We start from the raw sequence: 12,711 nt of genomic DNA, 5'->3' as shown, positions 1-12,711 counted from the left end.
TAGGAGACCATGAATTTGGAAAGGTGTGGCAGCAGCAGTGCAGGCGGTAGAAGGAGATAGCGGCCTGAAGTGATAAGTCCACTAGCTTCACGCCGTTCGCCAATCGTCGTCAAATCCTGAATAATCACAAAATCAGGGAAGTATATCACTGAACAATTCATGGATTTAATTATTTTGCTAATGGACATAAGATTGAAATGAAATTTGGAAATATATAAAACCAAAGGTAGAGAAATAAAAGAAGTGGGATTTACAGTCCCAATTCCCTTGGCTGCAGTAGTGGATCCATCAGCAAGAGTGACGCAATTTAAATTTGTAGGATATTGAAGAGTGGAGAAAAAGCTAGGTATACCTTTCATATGATTAGAGGCAGCAGAGTCTATGACCCAAGGACGAGGACAAGGAGTACTGGATGACAGACATACTGTGTGATTATCTATTTGGCCAAAGGATGCAATGGGAAGTGAAGCTTGTTGTGACGCTTGATACTGTTGGAACTTGGAACACTCTTTCTCTTACATGGATACAGTACGTTGTCCCCCACTTGGTGCCAAAGGTGAGGAGTTGGTGGTGGTTTCATTGGAAATACGTGAAGGTCTGCCGTGAAGATCCCAACACTGTTCAATAGTATGATTACTCCGTCCACAATGATTCAATGACTGCACTTGTGGGGAGTACATTTACCTCGTTTGTCTCTGCCACGACAACCACTCAAACCACCGCCATTTTTGTAGTTGTTTGGTATTGAACTAGAATTACCCAGTGTACAAAGATTGTCCTCTTAGAGCTAGATGCAAGAGTAGGAGAATGCGTGGTAAAGGAAACATGAAGGACATGAGAATAAACATCGGCAAATGATGGAAGTTCTGCAAAACTGAGTATTTTGGACCGAATTGCCTCACTCAAGTCTCAAGCTTGCTAGAACATGAAGAACTGTCATCTGCTCCCTCTACTTTTGCATCTTATGTAAGTCAGTATTTATAGGTTGCATGACGTTAAGCTCCTCATGAATATGCTTCATCTCTCCAAAATAATTTGCAACTCTTATCTCCTTGTTGTAATTGAAAGTACTCCTAGGATAAATCATACATACGTGTAATGTTATTGGAGTATAGAAGTTTGACATAATACCAAATCTCCTTGCACGTATCTAGATGCATACGCATCTGTGCAATTTGTGGCTCCATCGAATTCTATAAAAGGGAAACCATTCAGGGCATTTTCTTGAACTCACATGTCTTTTATCTTCTCATCAGAAGGATTAGATTGGAGCAAGTAGTTAGATTTCCCTAATCTTGCTAAATAAATACGACATTCCTTAGACCATTGAACATAATTCTTTCCATCCAACTTTTGAGTTGTTATTTGTGGCAGCGATGTAGGAAACAAATTTTTGGGATTCGTAGATTCCATCCCAACACTCACAAATCAGCAACCACACCAAAGAAGAAGAAGAAGAAGAAGAAGAAGAAGAGGGACAATCACAAACTATGTGAAGCACCAACACAACCACGGACGAGGTGAACAAGAAGAAGAAGAAGAAGAAGAAGAGGGACAATCACAAACTATGTGAAGCACCAACACAACCACGGACGAGGTGAACAACTCACCGACGGATATAGCACTGCCGCAGCCTCACAACGGAACATATGAATGCTGCCACGGCTCCGAAAAACTCACAAGGAAGTCCTCATAAACCTTGAACAAAAATTAACGGAATGCAGCGAGTGCATAGTCGAAAAAGGTTGAATTTTTGGGCAAAAAACTGGCCTAACAGCTTGATAATATAGTCTAGAGAAGGAATCAGAGCATGGCAGAGGAAAAAAAGGAAAAAGTGGCCGGAACTTCACTCACGCGCCAGCGCGTGGGGTCAGCCCTGCCTGCATTTAGCCGGCACGTGAGGGGGGTCCTCCGGCAATGGGGTTTTGTGGCGTGGGTCGTTGAGGGGGGTGGTGGGGTTTGTTTATGGGTGTATGTTTGGTTTTGTGAAATAATAGGGTGGAGGTGGATCTGGGAAGGACAGCTGGGGGAATGGTGTTTTCTGGCGATGGCCGAGGGGAATAGGGTTTAGGTTGGATTACACTTTGACACCATATTAAGATTTGATTAGAATGAATGATCTAACTTGAAGATAGGTCTCTCCCTCTATTTATAATACAAATTAAATACATTCTAATGACAATAATACCTCTACTAACTCACTAATTAGCATAATAATACACTCAATAATAATGACACTAAAAGAGATAAATAACGCCTTATAGTTGATTTAAATTGTTGGCCTACAACCTATTTAAGCTTTTTGGTATAGTGATTATCTAAAAGTTTCTACTTGAAGGCATATGTTGGCTGTATGTAGATTCTAGATTTTGTTGGTTATTGAGATTGTTGGTGATGCTAGGAGGAGGAATTGGAAATGCGTCATTTTTAAGTTAGATTTTGAGAAAGCCAGTGATAGAATGAAATAGAATATTTTGGATAGAAAGCATTTTGGGGTGAAGCGGAGAGGGTGGATTAGTGATTGCTTATTTATTTATTTATTTTCGTGAGTACTAATGGAGAACCTAAGGCTTGGTTCTCGGCTTCTAGTCTTTTTTTATTTTTTATTTTGGCAGTGGATGTTGTAATTAGGATGATTGGTAGGGCATAGACATGAATTTTAGTATGTTCACTGGTGGTGGATGTTGTAATTACGATGATTGGTAGGCCATAGACACGAATTTTAGTATGTTCACTACCAGTGGGAGCGGATGATGTTATTCCTACTTGCAATAGGTTGATGACCATTTTATTTCTTGTAAGATGATAGGCTCTCTACTTGTAATACCATTGCCCTTTTTATTGATTTTTTAGAGCTTTTTGGGTTCGAGGATTAATATGGGCAACAGTGGTTTGGGTTCCATTAATTTGAGTTTAGGCATCATTTTGTTTTTGTTCCTTAATGCATTTTGGGGTTTTGGAGTGGCCTACGACTTAGATATTCCCTTAGGTGGTAATCCTTATTTCGCCCATTGTCGGATCCTGAAGTAGTGAAGGTTTATTAGCAGTTAGCACTTAGGGAGCTGGAAGGGAACTTTTTTTTTCTTTAGGTGGTTGAATTACATTTGTCTGTATTTAAGATTTGTGTTGGGATGATTGCCAAGTTGGAGCATGTACATTCTTTTATTCCTTTTGCTTGTATAGTTGCAAGTTGGTGTCTTCTATTGAGTTGCAATATCCTAAGTTCCCCATTAGTGAATGGTGATTATAACTTTATTACTTTTGACAGTTCCAGGTTTCATCTTTACATGTTACCTTCCCAGCTGAAAATGAGTCCCAGAGAATGAAAGAGAATGGGTTTTTGCAGAGAATTGGAATGCAGTACCACTGGAAAAATCGTAATTACAAGAAGTAAGTGATGTGTAACTGCTTTCATTGGTCATTCTTTTATTTCTATGGTAAACAGTTGGTGTTACATGGCCATCATTATGGTTTCTTTAGTTCGTAGGGCTGTAGCTTAAAAGAACAAGAGAACCTAAATAGACTGCAAGGAAAACAAGGATTGATGGAGTGTTATTCTGTGGGGAAAAGATCTGATCTGGAAAAAAAGCTGGTCCATATAAACTAAAGTGTTGTGGTTTCAGTGGAAATAAAAATCACAACACAGTGAAGTGTTATAATATTATAGTGCTACACTTTACAGGCAGGCTGAAGGGTTTTGTTTGGAAAATGTAAGGGATTGTTTTGGAAAACTGTTTTTCATTTTTCATTTTCACTTTCCCCAAAAAAAGAAAAAGAAAACAGCAATTATGTTTCCCAATCATTTGACATTTATAAAAGAAATTAGAAAACATCTTTGTCCTGGAACAAAGAATGAAGTGACAATTTTGTACTTATTTGGACAACTTGAAGTGGAAAACAAAAATAAATTTCCACTACTAGACTTGCTGTAAAGCTTTATGAGAGTGATGGCATACACAAGTAAGCTTATCGAGGCTTCTGCTGAGACAAATAGAAAAAGTGGGCAGGTGAAATCCCTTTCCCCTTCAGCAAAGCTTAAAAGAAGGCAATCAGCTTCCTTTGCCATATGGTACTTGGGTAAACTGGTTCCCAAGGACCACTAAAAGTTGTGCCGCTACAAGGTTAAAATCAGAATTTAACTTTGTTGGTTTTTAAGAAGTTGGTTTTTTGATAAAATAACAGAAAAGCCCTGTAAACTGAATTCCTCATCTTTATTTATTGTAGATGAGCTCAAAAGCTATCCATGGCCAGTTTACTCAAAAATTACATCATGGACCTTATTGGCACAAACATAAAAATTTCTTTTTGAGCTGTTGATACTTGATAATGCACATGTTGCACTTTCTGGGGTATTTTTGAAACATCATTTTCAAATCTTTTATATTAAGGTGCCACAAATCTGTCAATTCAAGGAAGCTGCAGCAGTATCTTGATTTTGAACTTTCATCATTGTCTCTAAGCGCGCATCTCAAAATATTAGTCAATAGAATGCATCTATAGTAGTTCTTAGAAAAGAAATTTTATTGAAGGCTGAGATAATATACAAAGCAGAAGACCAGGAGTCCGTGCATAAAAAAAAAATACTGAAAACGCAACATAATCAATGTAACCAGTATAGCTGGTCATGCTGAATATGTGACGATGGAACTCCTTTAAAAGCACCCTCCTTTCACACCCATGGAGTGGCATAGAAGATTCATCTCTCCCAAAGCACGCACACTGGGAGATTATAGTATCAGAGCCATAGTTGCCTGGAGGTCTTGAGTTCTAGTCTTGTTGCTTGCTTTTAATGTAAATTTGTTAAAAATTTATTGTGTTCCTAATATGGGTTTCATTGTTTGATAATTTTCCAAGTGCAATTGGGCTGCACATGCAGGGATGCATTAAGGCTTGATATGCATTTTTTGCTGACAACGTTAGCTTAAGTTTTTGCATTGGTAATTTAACATGGTATTAGAGAAATGGTTGCCATGAGGTCTTGGGTTCTAGTTTTGTTGCCTGCGTTTAATGTAAGTTTGTTAAAAAAAAATATTATGTTCCCACTATGGGTGTAATTCATCGTTTGTTTCACTGCCCACCTGCAATCAGGCTGCATGTACGGGGGAGTGTTAAGGCTTGGTATAAATTGTTTGGTCCACAACCTAACAGCTTATGTTACCAGTTTTCTGTTTTTGTTGTCTCATTGTTTGTTTCTCTGCCCACCTGCAATCAGGCTGCATGTATGAGGGAGTGTTAGGGCTTGGTATAAATTGTTTGGTCCACAACCTAACAGCTTATGTTACAATTTTCTGTTTCTGTTGTCGATGTTTAGCTATTTGCGAAAAAAATGGAAACCAGATTTTATGATTTTCAGTTGTTTTGGCAACTTGTTGCCAGAAATTTTAATATTTAGAAATAGTTCTTTTGGGATCAAATTATTCATTTTATGCACTTTTAAATTAAAATAAATGCTGCCACGGCTCCAAAAAACTCACAAGTAAGCCTTCACAGACCCTGATCAGGAATTGACAGAACTGCGAGTGTATGGTTGAAAAATGTTGAATTTTTGAGCAAAAAACTGGCCTAACAGCTTGATAATATAGTGTAAAGAAGGAATCAGAGCATTGCTGAAGAAAAAGAAAAAGGAAAAAAAAAGGCCAGAACTTCACTCACGCGCCAGCGTGTGGGGGCGTGTGGAGTGCCCTTCGGTGATGGGGTTTTGTGCGGTGGTCGTCGGGGGGGGGGGGGTGTCTGATTATGGGTATATAGTTGGTTTTGTGATTTTGTATGGGACGGAGGTGGATTAGGGAAGAACAGCCCCGGGAATGGTGTTTTCCGGCAAAGGTTGAGGGAAATAGGGTTTAGATAGGATCATGCTCTGATACCATGTTAAGATTTGATTAAAATGAATTACTTTAACTTGAAGATGGTTCTCTCCCTCTATTTGTAATACAATTTAACTACATTCTAATGACAATAATACCCTTACTACCTCTCACTAATTAACATACTAACACACTCAATAATAATAATACTAAAATAAATATGTAACCTCTAGCAGTGGCCGAGGAGGTTGCATTTGTAACAAGAGAACTTAGCTGATTCCCATTCAATTCCTACTGTATACAATCCATAACATTCTTAAACCTAATTGAATTCCAATACCAGATCAGAATCAAATTATTTCTTCACAGAGAAGAATGACTTCCTTTTTATTTTTCAAGGAGTCAACGTTGTGAGAAAATATACATAGTTTACATGAAAGGCTTAGATACTTTCAAAACTTGGAGTAGATTCTTTGTCACTGTTATCCCCATTGTTTAGCTTTCTTTCTGTTTTAGATCATCTTGAGTAATGTGATCAGAATAGTTGTATTAACGAGCCATGTGATTTTAAGTGTCATTGTTTTTATTCCTGTTTCTTGTTGCTTTATTATATATTTTATGAATTAAGGCTCAAAGAATTTTCTTTTTCATTTCCTTCTCATGCCTCAGTTTTGATGAGTTTCTGATGGACATGAAGCAAAGTAAAAGGAAAAATATTCGTCAAGAGCGCAAAAAGGTTTGCATTTCTAAGATATTGTTTATTTGGCAAATTTTTTCATTAAAATGAATTTGAAACGATGAGTTTTGTAAGAACTATTCTCCAAGCCAAAGGATGGCAGTATTTTTTGTCCATATTGATCTAAAAAATAATTTTATTCCCTTGGTTTAACCACCACATGTAACTTGTACCTTGTCTAAGATCATCTATAAGGTTTGAACATAGATCGTAGTCTTGTATATTGTAAATATTAGGGGATGGACGGAACTTAGGAAGCAACTTAAAATATAGGGGTATCTCATTTTAGGATTGCATTTGAAAATTTTGAGTTACAAGGGGCATAGGATGGAAATCAATATGTTTAAACTCATGAACTTCTAGATTCTACCGTCTTTGAAATGGGCTGTTACACAAAGCTTAGACCCTTAGGTTAACTGTTTAATTCCATAATAAATCAGTGGACTAGGTCTAAATTTTCACCTTTATGATGTAACTGGGAATAAGCCCCATTAAAAATGTGTAATGAAAGGTTTTTCATGTAAATGAGTTTTGATGGCTGCTGCTTATGTAAAGCATGAACTAACTTGTTTAATGTGCTAATGCTAATGGTTCCCACAACTTTGAAAACTTCTTCTTCCTAATAATTTAATGGGGGAACTCATGAGAATTGTGTAATTTTTTTTCTCAAAAATCAACAATACACAAAATAATAGAAGTCTATGGCTGCCTAAATAATGAATAAAAGAATTTATATTTTTAGCATTTTTTTTATTCTGTCTATGCTTTTGCATATTCACACGTGCGTAGATGTAGATAGAAGTTGAACTCTAGTTATTTGAATTAGGCAGCTGATTATCATTCACTGTGAAAATGTATCTTTTTTGTGATAAATAAGGGCATTGAAAATGAGTTAGCCTGTCATTTTGGCTATCTAAATTTATTCTCACCTGAATACACTTTCCTCATGCAGATTGATGCTCAAAATTTGACCATGAAACGGCTTCGCGGGTATGAAATAAAGGTACCTAGTTATGTGCTATTAAGTGAGTAGAGCTAATTTTGGAATTATCTTGTAATAATTTGTTCTCATCAAAGTTACAGTTTTTTTTGGTTTATGTTATTTATTTTATTTTCATAAGGGTTGTTGACACACACAGGTCTGGAAATCTGATGCTCAACGAGTGGCAAGATAATATATATGTGTGGGATTAAAGTTTACTTGTCCTTTCTAACTTTCATTTTACGTAGATGTGATTTGGTTTCTTAATTATCATTTATGAAACCCTAAGTCAAAACTAGGCAACATAACTAGTAGGATTTTGTTTGCTAAGCTAGGTTAGATTTGAGAGTACAACTAAATATGGGGAAGGTACCATCACCTCCATTCGTAAATGTTACCATGAAGAATGCATGGTCAATAATAGAATTTCGCCATTTTTTTATCTTACCTTTCCTTTTATTATTAACTCTTCTCAAAATCATTCCCCCCTCCACCCGAGGGTAAAGTAGTTTGGTCAAGCAATGAGGATTATATCACCTCTGAAAGCTAGAGAAATTGAAAAATTAGGATTTAAACTTTGGTACACTAGAAGAGATAAACATAAAAATGGGATGGGAATTATTGTAGAAAAAGACCTAAAAGATAATGTAATAGATGTTAAAAGAATAGGGGATAGGATCATTAAAATCAGGATAGCTCTAGATCTGGAGATGGTAAATGTCATTAGTGGGTACACTTCCCACATAGGCTTAGCAAAAAATCTTAAAAGACAATTTTGGAAAGATATGGATAGTATTTTACAAGGGATACTAACGTCTGAAAAGACATTCATAGGAGTTGATTTAAATGGACTGATTGGAAAGGATAATATAGGCTGTAAGAGGATACATGGAGGCCATGGATATGGAGATAAAAATGAGGCCAGTAATACAATCTTAGATTTTGTCATGTCTTACAATTTAATTTTATTGAATGCTTGCTTTATAAAAAGGGAAGAATACTTAATAACTTTCAAGAGTGAGCTTAATAAAAGCCAAATAGATTTCTTTTTAACTAGGAAGGGGGATTGTCTATCTTATAAGGATTGTAAAGTTATCCCTGGTGAAAACATAGAGTCCTCGTATTAGATATACATATTAAAAAATGGAAGAGAAAGAGTAACATAAATTAACACGAGAGGACTAGGTGGTGGAGCTTGAAGGGAGATAATGTAGTAAAACTCAAAGATAAAATGATCAAAGAATGTGATTGGCCTATCGGGGGTAAGGTAGATGCAAATATTGTTTGGCATAAAATGGCTAACTCTATTGTAAGCATAGCAAAAGAGATTTAAAGTGAATCCAAAGGTAGATACTTAGGTAGTAGAGAAAGTTGGTGGTCGGATCAAGAAGTCCAAAAAGCTGTTAAGACAAGAAGAAATTGATATAAAATATGGAAAAATTGTAGAAATATATAAAATCTTGAAAAATATAAAGAGGCAAGAAAAAAAATGCAAAAAAGACTGTTAGTGAAACTAAATATAGAGTTTATGATACTTTATATTCTAGACTAGTTACAAAAAAAGGAGAGAAAGACATTTATAAACATGTTAAGAGCTAGAGAAAGAACATGCAAAGATTTATATGATATAAAATGTATAAAGGATGAGAATAATAATGTTTTGACTAGAGAAAAAGACATAAAAGAGAAGTGGCTAAGATACTTTGATAAGTTGTTTAATGAAAACAAAAATAAAAGATTGAACTTGGAAGTGACTAATAAGGAGAAGACTAAAAATAGGAGACTTATTCGCAAAATTAGAGTCCTTGAAGTTAAGATGGTGTTAAAAAAATGAAAATGAGAAATCTATAGGAGCAGATAAAATACCTATTGAAGTTTGAAAATGTTTAGGGGATAAAGGAAATATTTGGTTAACCATTCTATTCAACATTATTAGAAAAACCAAGAAAATGCTAGAGGAATGGAGGGAAAGTACGTTAATACCTTTATACAAAAACAAAGGTGATATTCAAGACTGTGATAACTATTGTGGAATTAAAATTATGAGTTATAAAATTATGGGAAAGGGTAGTTGGACAAAGAATAAGAGTAGAAACGAGGATTTCAGAAAATTAGTTTGGTTTTATGCCTAGGAGATCAACAACAGAAGCTATTTATGTTTTAAGAAGTTTAATGGAAAAGTTTAGGGAAAAGTAGAGGGACTTGCTTATGGTTTTTATTGACCTTGAGAAAGCATATTATAGAGTACCTAGCGAAGTTTTTTGGTGAGTCTTAGGAAAGGAGGGGGTATGCAGTAGATATATTGAGGTCATTAAGGATATGTACGATGGATTAGCGACTAGTGTTAGGACTATAGTATGGGAATCTAGAGATTTTCCAATCACAATAGGTGTACATCAAGGTTCTAGTTTAAGTCCTTGTCTTTTTACTTTAGTGATTGATGAACTTACCAGGAATATCCAAAATGAGATCCCTTGGTGTATTTTGTTTGCAGATGATATTATGTTGATTGATGATAGAAGTAGCAGAGTGGAATCTAAGTTAGAACTTTGGAGAACTGCATTAGAGTCTAAATGTTTTAGATAAGTAGGTATAAGACAGAATATATGAAATGTAATTTTAGTAATGTATGGAGTAGTAGTGGAGAGAAGATTAAACTTGATAATCAAGAAATTAATAGCACTAATAGATTTAAATATCTTGGATCTATTATGGGAGTGGAAGGGGAAATTGAAGAAGATGTAGTACATAAAATTAAAATAGGTTAGATAAAATGGAGTGCATCAGGTGTGTCATGTGATCGTAGAATACCCTTAAACTTAAAAGAAAAGTCCTATAAGACAACTATAAGGTCGTCTATGCTTTATGATTCAGAATGTTGGGCAACTAAGAAACAACATGTATAAAAAGTAAAAATTGGTGAAATGAGAATGTTAAGGTGGATGAGTGGTATAATATTAAAAGATAAAATAAGAAATGAGTATATACACAATAATTTAGGCATAGCCCCAGTTAGAGATAAGTTGAGGGAAGGACGACTTAGATAGTTTGGGCATTTGAAACACAGGCCTAGTAGAGCACTTGTGCGGAGAAGTGAGTTAATTATTATTTTTATTATGAAAAAGGGGTAGGGGTAGGCCTAAAATAACTAAGAATGAGGTAGTGAGGAAGGATTTAATAACCTTTAATCTAATAGAGGATAACACTCTCAATTGGGTGAATTGGTGGAAAAGGATTCATGTTGCCAACCCAATCTAGTGAGACGTAAGGCTTCTTGTTGTTGTTGTATTAATAAAAAGATAATATTCAACAGGCAAGTGCAACAATAAAGCAAGTAAATCAAAAATCAAATGTCCACATTTCAACCTTCCTATTTCACAACTGGAAACTTCAAAGTAATACATTCTGTATGAAAAGAAACAATTATTAATTTTTTTTCGGTTTTTATCAATTTTTAATTTTAAGCAAGCAAAAACAACTAAACCAGACATGCATAGTTACCAAAATGCAAAGTAAACACTAAAAATTAACTATTTTTTTTTTTGGAATTTTCAGATTTTTTTGAGATATTTAGTAACACATGCAAGTCAAATAAAAATAATACTTATAATTAAGATAAACTATAACTACAGAAAACTCTATTTTTGGTGTAACAATTGTGATTAATGATGAAGAAAGAATAATAACAGACATAAAAATGAAAATATTATAGCTCTTTAAAGAAAACTTTTTTGCACCTCTTTTGGGATCTTCAACCAAAAAAAAAAAAAACCTAAAATCAATAGTAGCAGTAGTTACAACAACTCTTTTTTGGAGGCCCTATAATTTTTTTTTTTTCAGTTTTTTTAATGAAAAAGAAAAGCATAAATAGAGATTCCCATACCAAAAAAAAAAATTGTGCAAGAGAATAACTTAAATAAAAGAAAAAACAGAAAGGGGGTTTACTTGTGCCCCTATTGGGAGAGGGGGGGGGGGGGGTGGTGTGGTTCAGATCCTCCCTGTCATCCTCTTTGCAGCCACCAGTGCAGGAGCCCTAGGGTTTTGAAAGACCTAGCCCTAGTGTCACTATTCTGCCCCTCATCATTGTCGGATCTCTGTGCTGCTGGAGCTGCTGAGCCTCATTCAGCTGCCCCCACTCCTGAGTCTCTCTCTCTTTCTCCCCCCCTTCCCCCCACCTTTTTCTCTCACACAATAAGAACATGAATATGATGGGAAAGATCTAGGAATGGCGGTGTTGTGGACTGCCTGTGATGCTGGTGCAGGAATAAAATGGAAATGATCATGATAATGGTGATACGAACAAGAAAAAATAATGATATGGATGCTAACGAGGAAGAATGTATGAAATAATGATGGAGATAGCTTGCCTTTTTTGAGTCTTCTCTCACGGCCAACCCCTTGAACCTCTCTTCTTTCCTTTTCTTCTTGAGACACTCTTGTGTATTATTATTATTTTTTAACGTGTTCTACTGAATATCAATGTCTCCACTCTCCTCCCAACGCCCCCTTTGAAATAGGGCATATTTCCAAATAATCCTCAAGATTTCCCTATTCCTCAAAAGTTACAAGTTACAACCTATAATTTTCTCAATTTGTTCTCCTGGTTGCTCACCGCAAAATAAATCTTCCAAAAATCTTTTTTTCTATCCTTAAATTGGTAGTTGACCTCACATTGGGGACGAACCTGGTTATAGCTCCGGGGATGAACCTAGACATGACCTTCCTGGTTCCTAAACTATCAAAAGAGGAACTAGGCCTACGTAGGTGGGGCCAGTTCCTCTGGATAGGGCAATTGGAGTCAAAATATGTGCTCACAGGGGTGAAGCCCCAATTTTTGTGTTATGTATGATGCACTCGTCTCCATCATGGTCTGTAATAATAGATAATTTATAAACCACTGTCTGTCATTTGAGTGACAGTATCAACAGTTAAAATGGAGCGGAATAGCACCAGCTGCCTCTCTTCTTTTTCTCTCTCACCTAGCCTTCTTTCCTTCTATTTTCTGTTATTTTATGGTTGTTTGCCAAGAACCATGCATTCAACTTGGTACATAGCTTCATGTCAAGATAAAAAATAAGGTGTTTAATGTAATAAACTGCCAGGCAGTTGGTGCTGATGTCAGCATTGGCAGATACTGATGTCAGCACCTCTGTTTGTCAGGGCATCAGAGATCACAATTTTGAAGTGCC

At 35.8% G+C, this 12,711-nt stretch overlaps 1 protein-coding gene across 2 annotated transcripts in view; it reads left to right on the top strand.

Moving 5' to 3' along the window:
• Window positions 1-12,711, top strand: part of LOC131164440 (uncharacterized) — a 75,965-nt gene that overhangs the window by 41,221 nt on the left and 22,033 nt on the right. Inside the window, exons 6-8 of one of the 2 annotated variants that reach the window (XM_058121617.1) lie at window positions 3,269-3,390; window positions 6,474-6,540; window positions 7,493-7,543. In XM_058121617.1, coding sequence (XP_057977600.1) covers window positions 3,269-3,390; window positions 6,474-6,540; window positions 7,493-7,543 — 240 coding nt within the window. The remainder of the gene's footprint in view (window positions 1-3,268; window positions 3,391-6,473; window positions 6,541-7,492; window positions 7,544-12,711) is intronic. The other variant, XM_058121618.1, reaches the window with a different exon arrangement.

Source organism: Malania oleifera, chromosome 9 (genome assembly GCF_029873635.1).
Source record: "Malania oleifera isolate guangnan ecotype guangnan chromosome 9, ASM2987363v1, whole genome shotgun sequence".
Classification (NCBI taxonomy): Eukaryota; Viridiplantae; Streptophyta; class Magnoliopsida; order Santalales; family Ximeniaceae; genus Malania; species Malania oleifera.
Note: the sequence above shows the minus strand (reverse complement) of the source record. Positions and strands in the feature narration are given on the sequence as shown.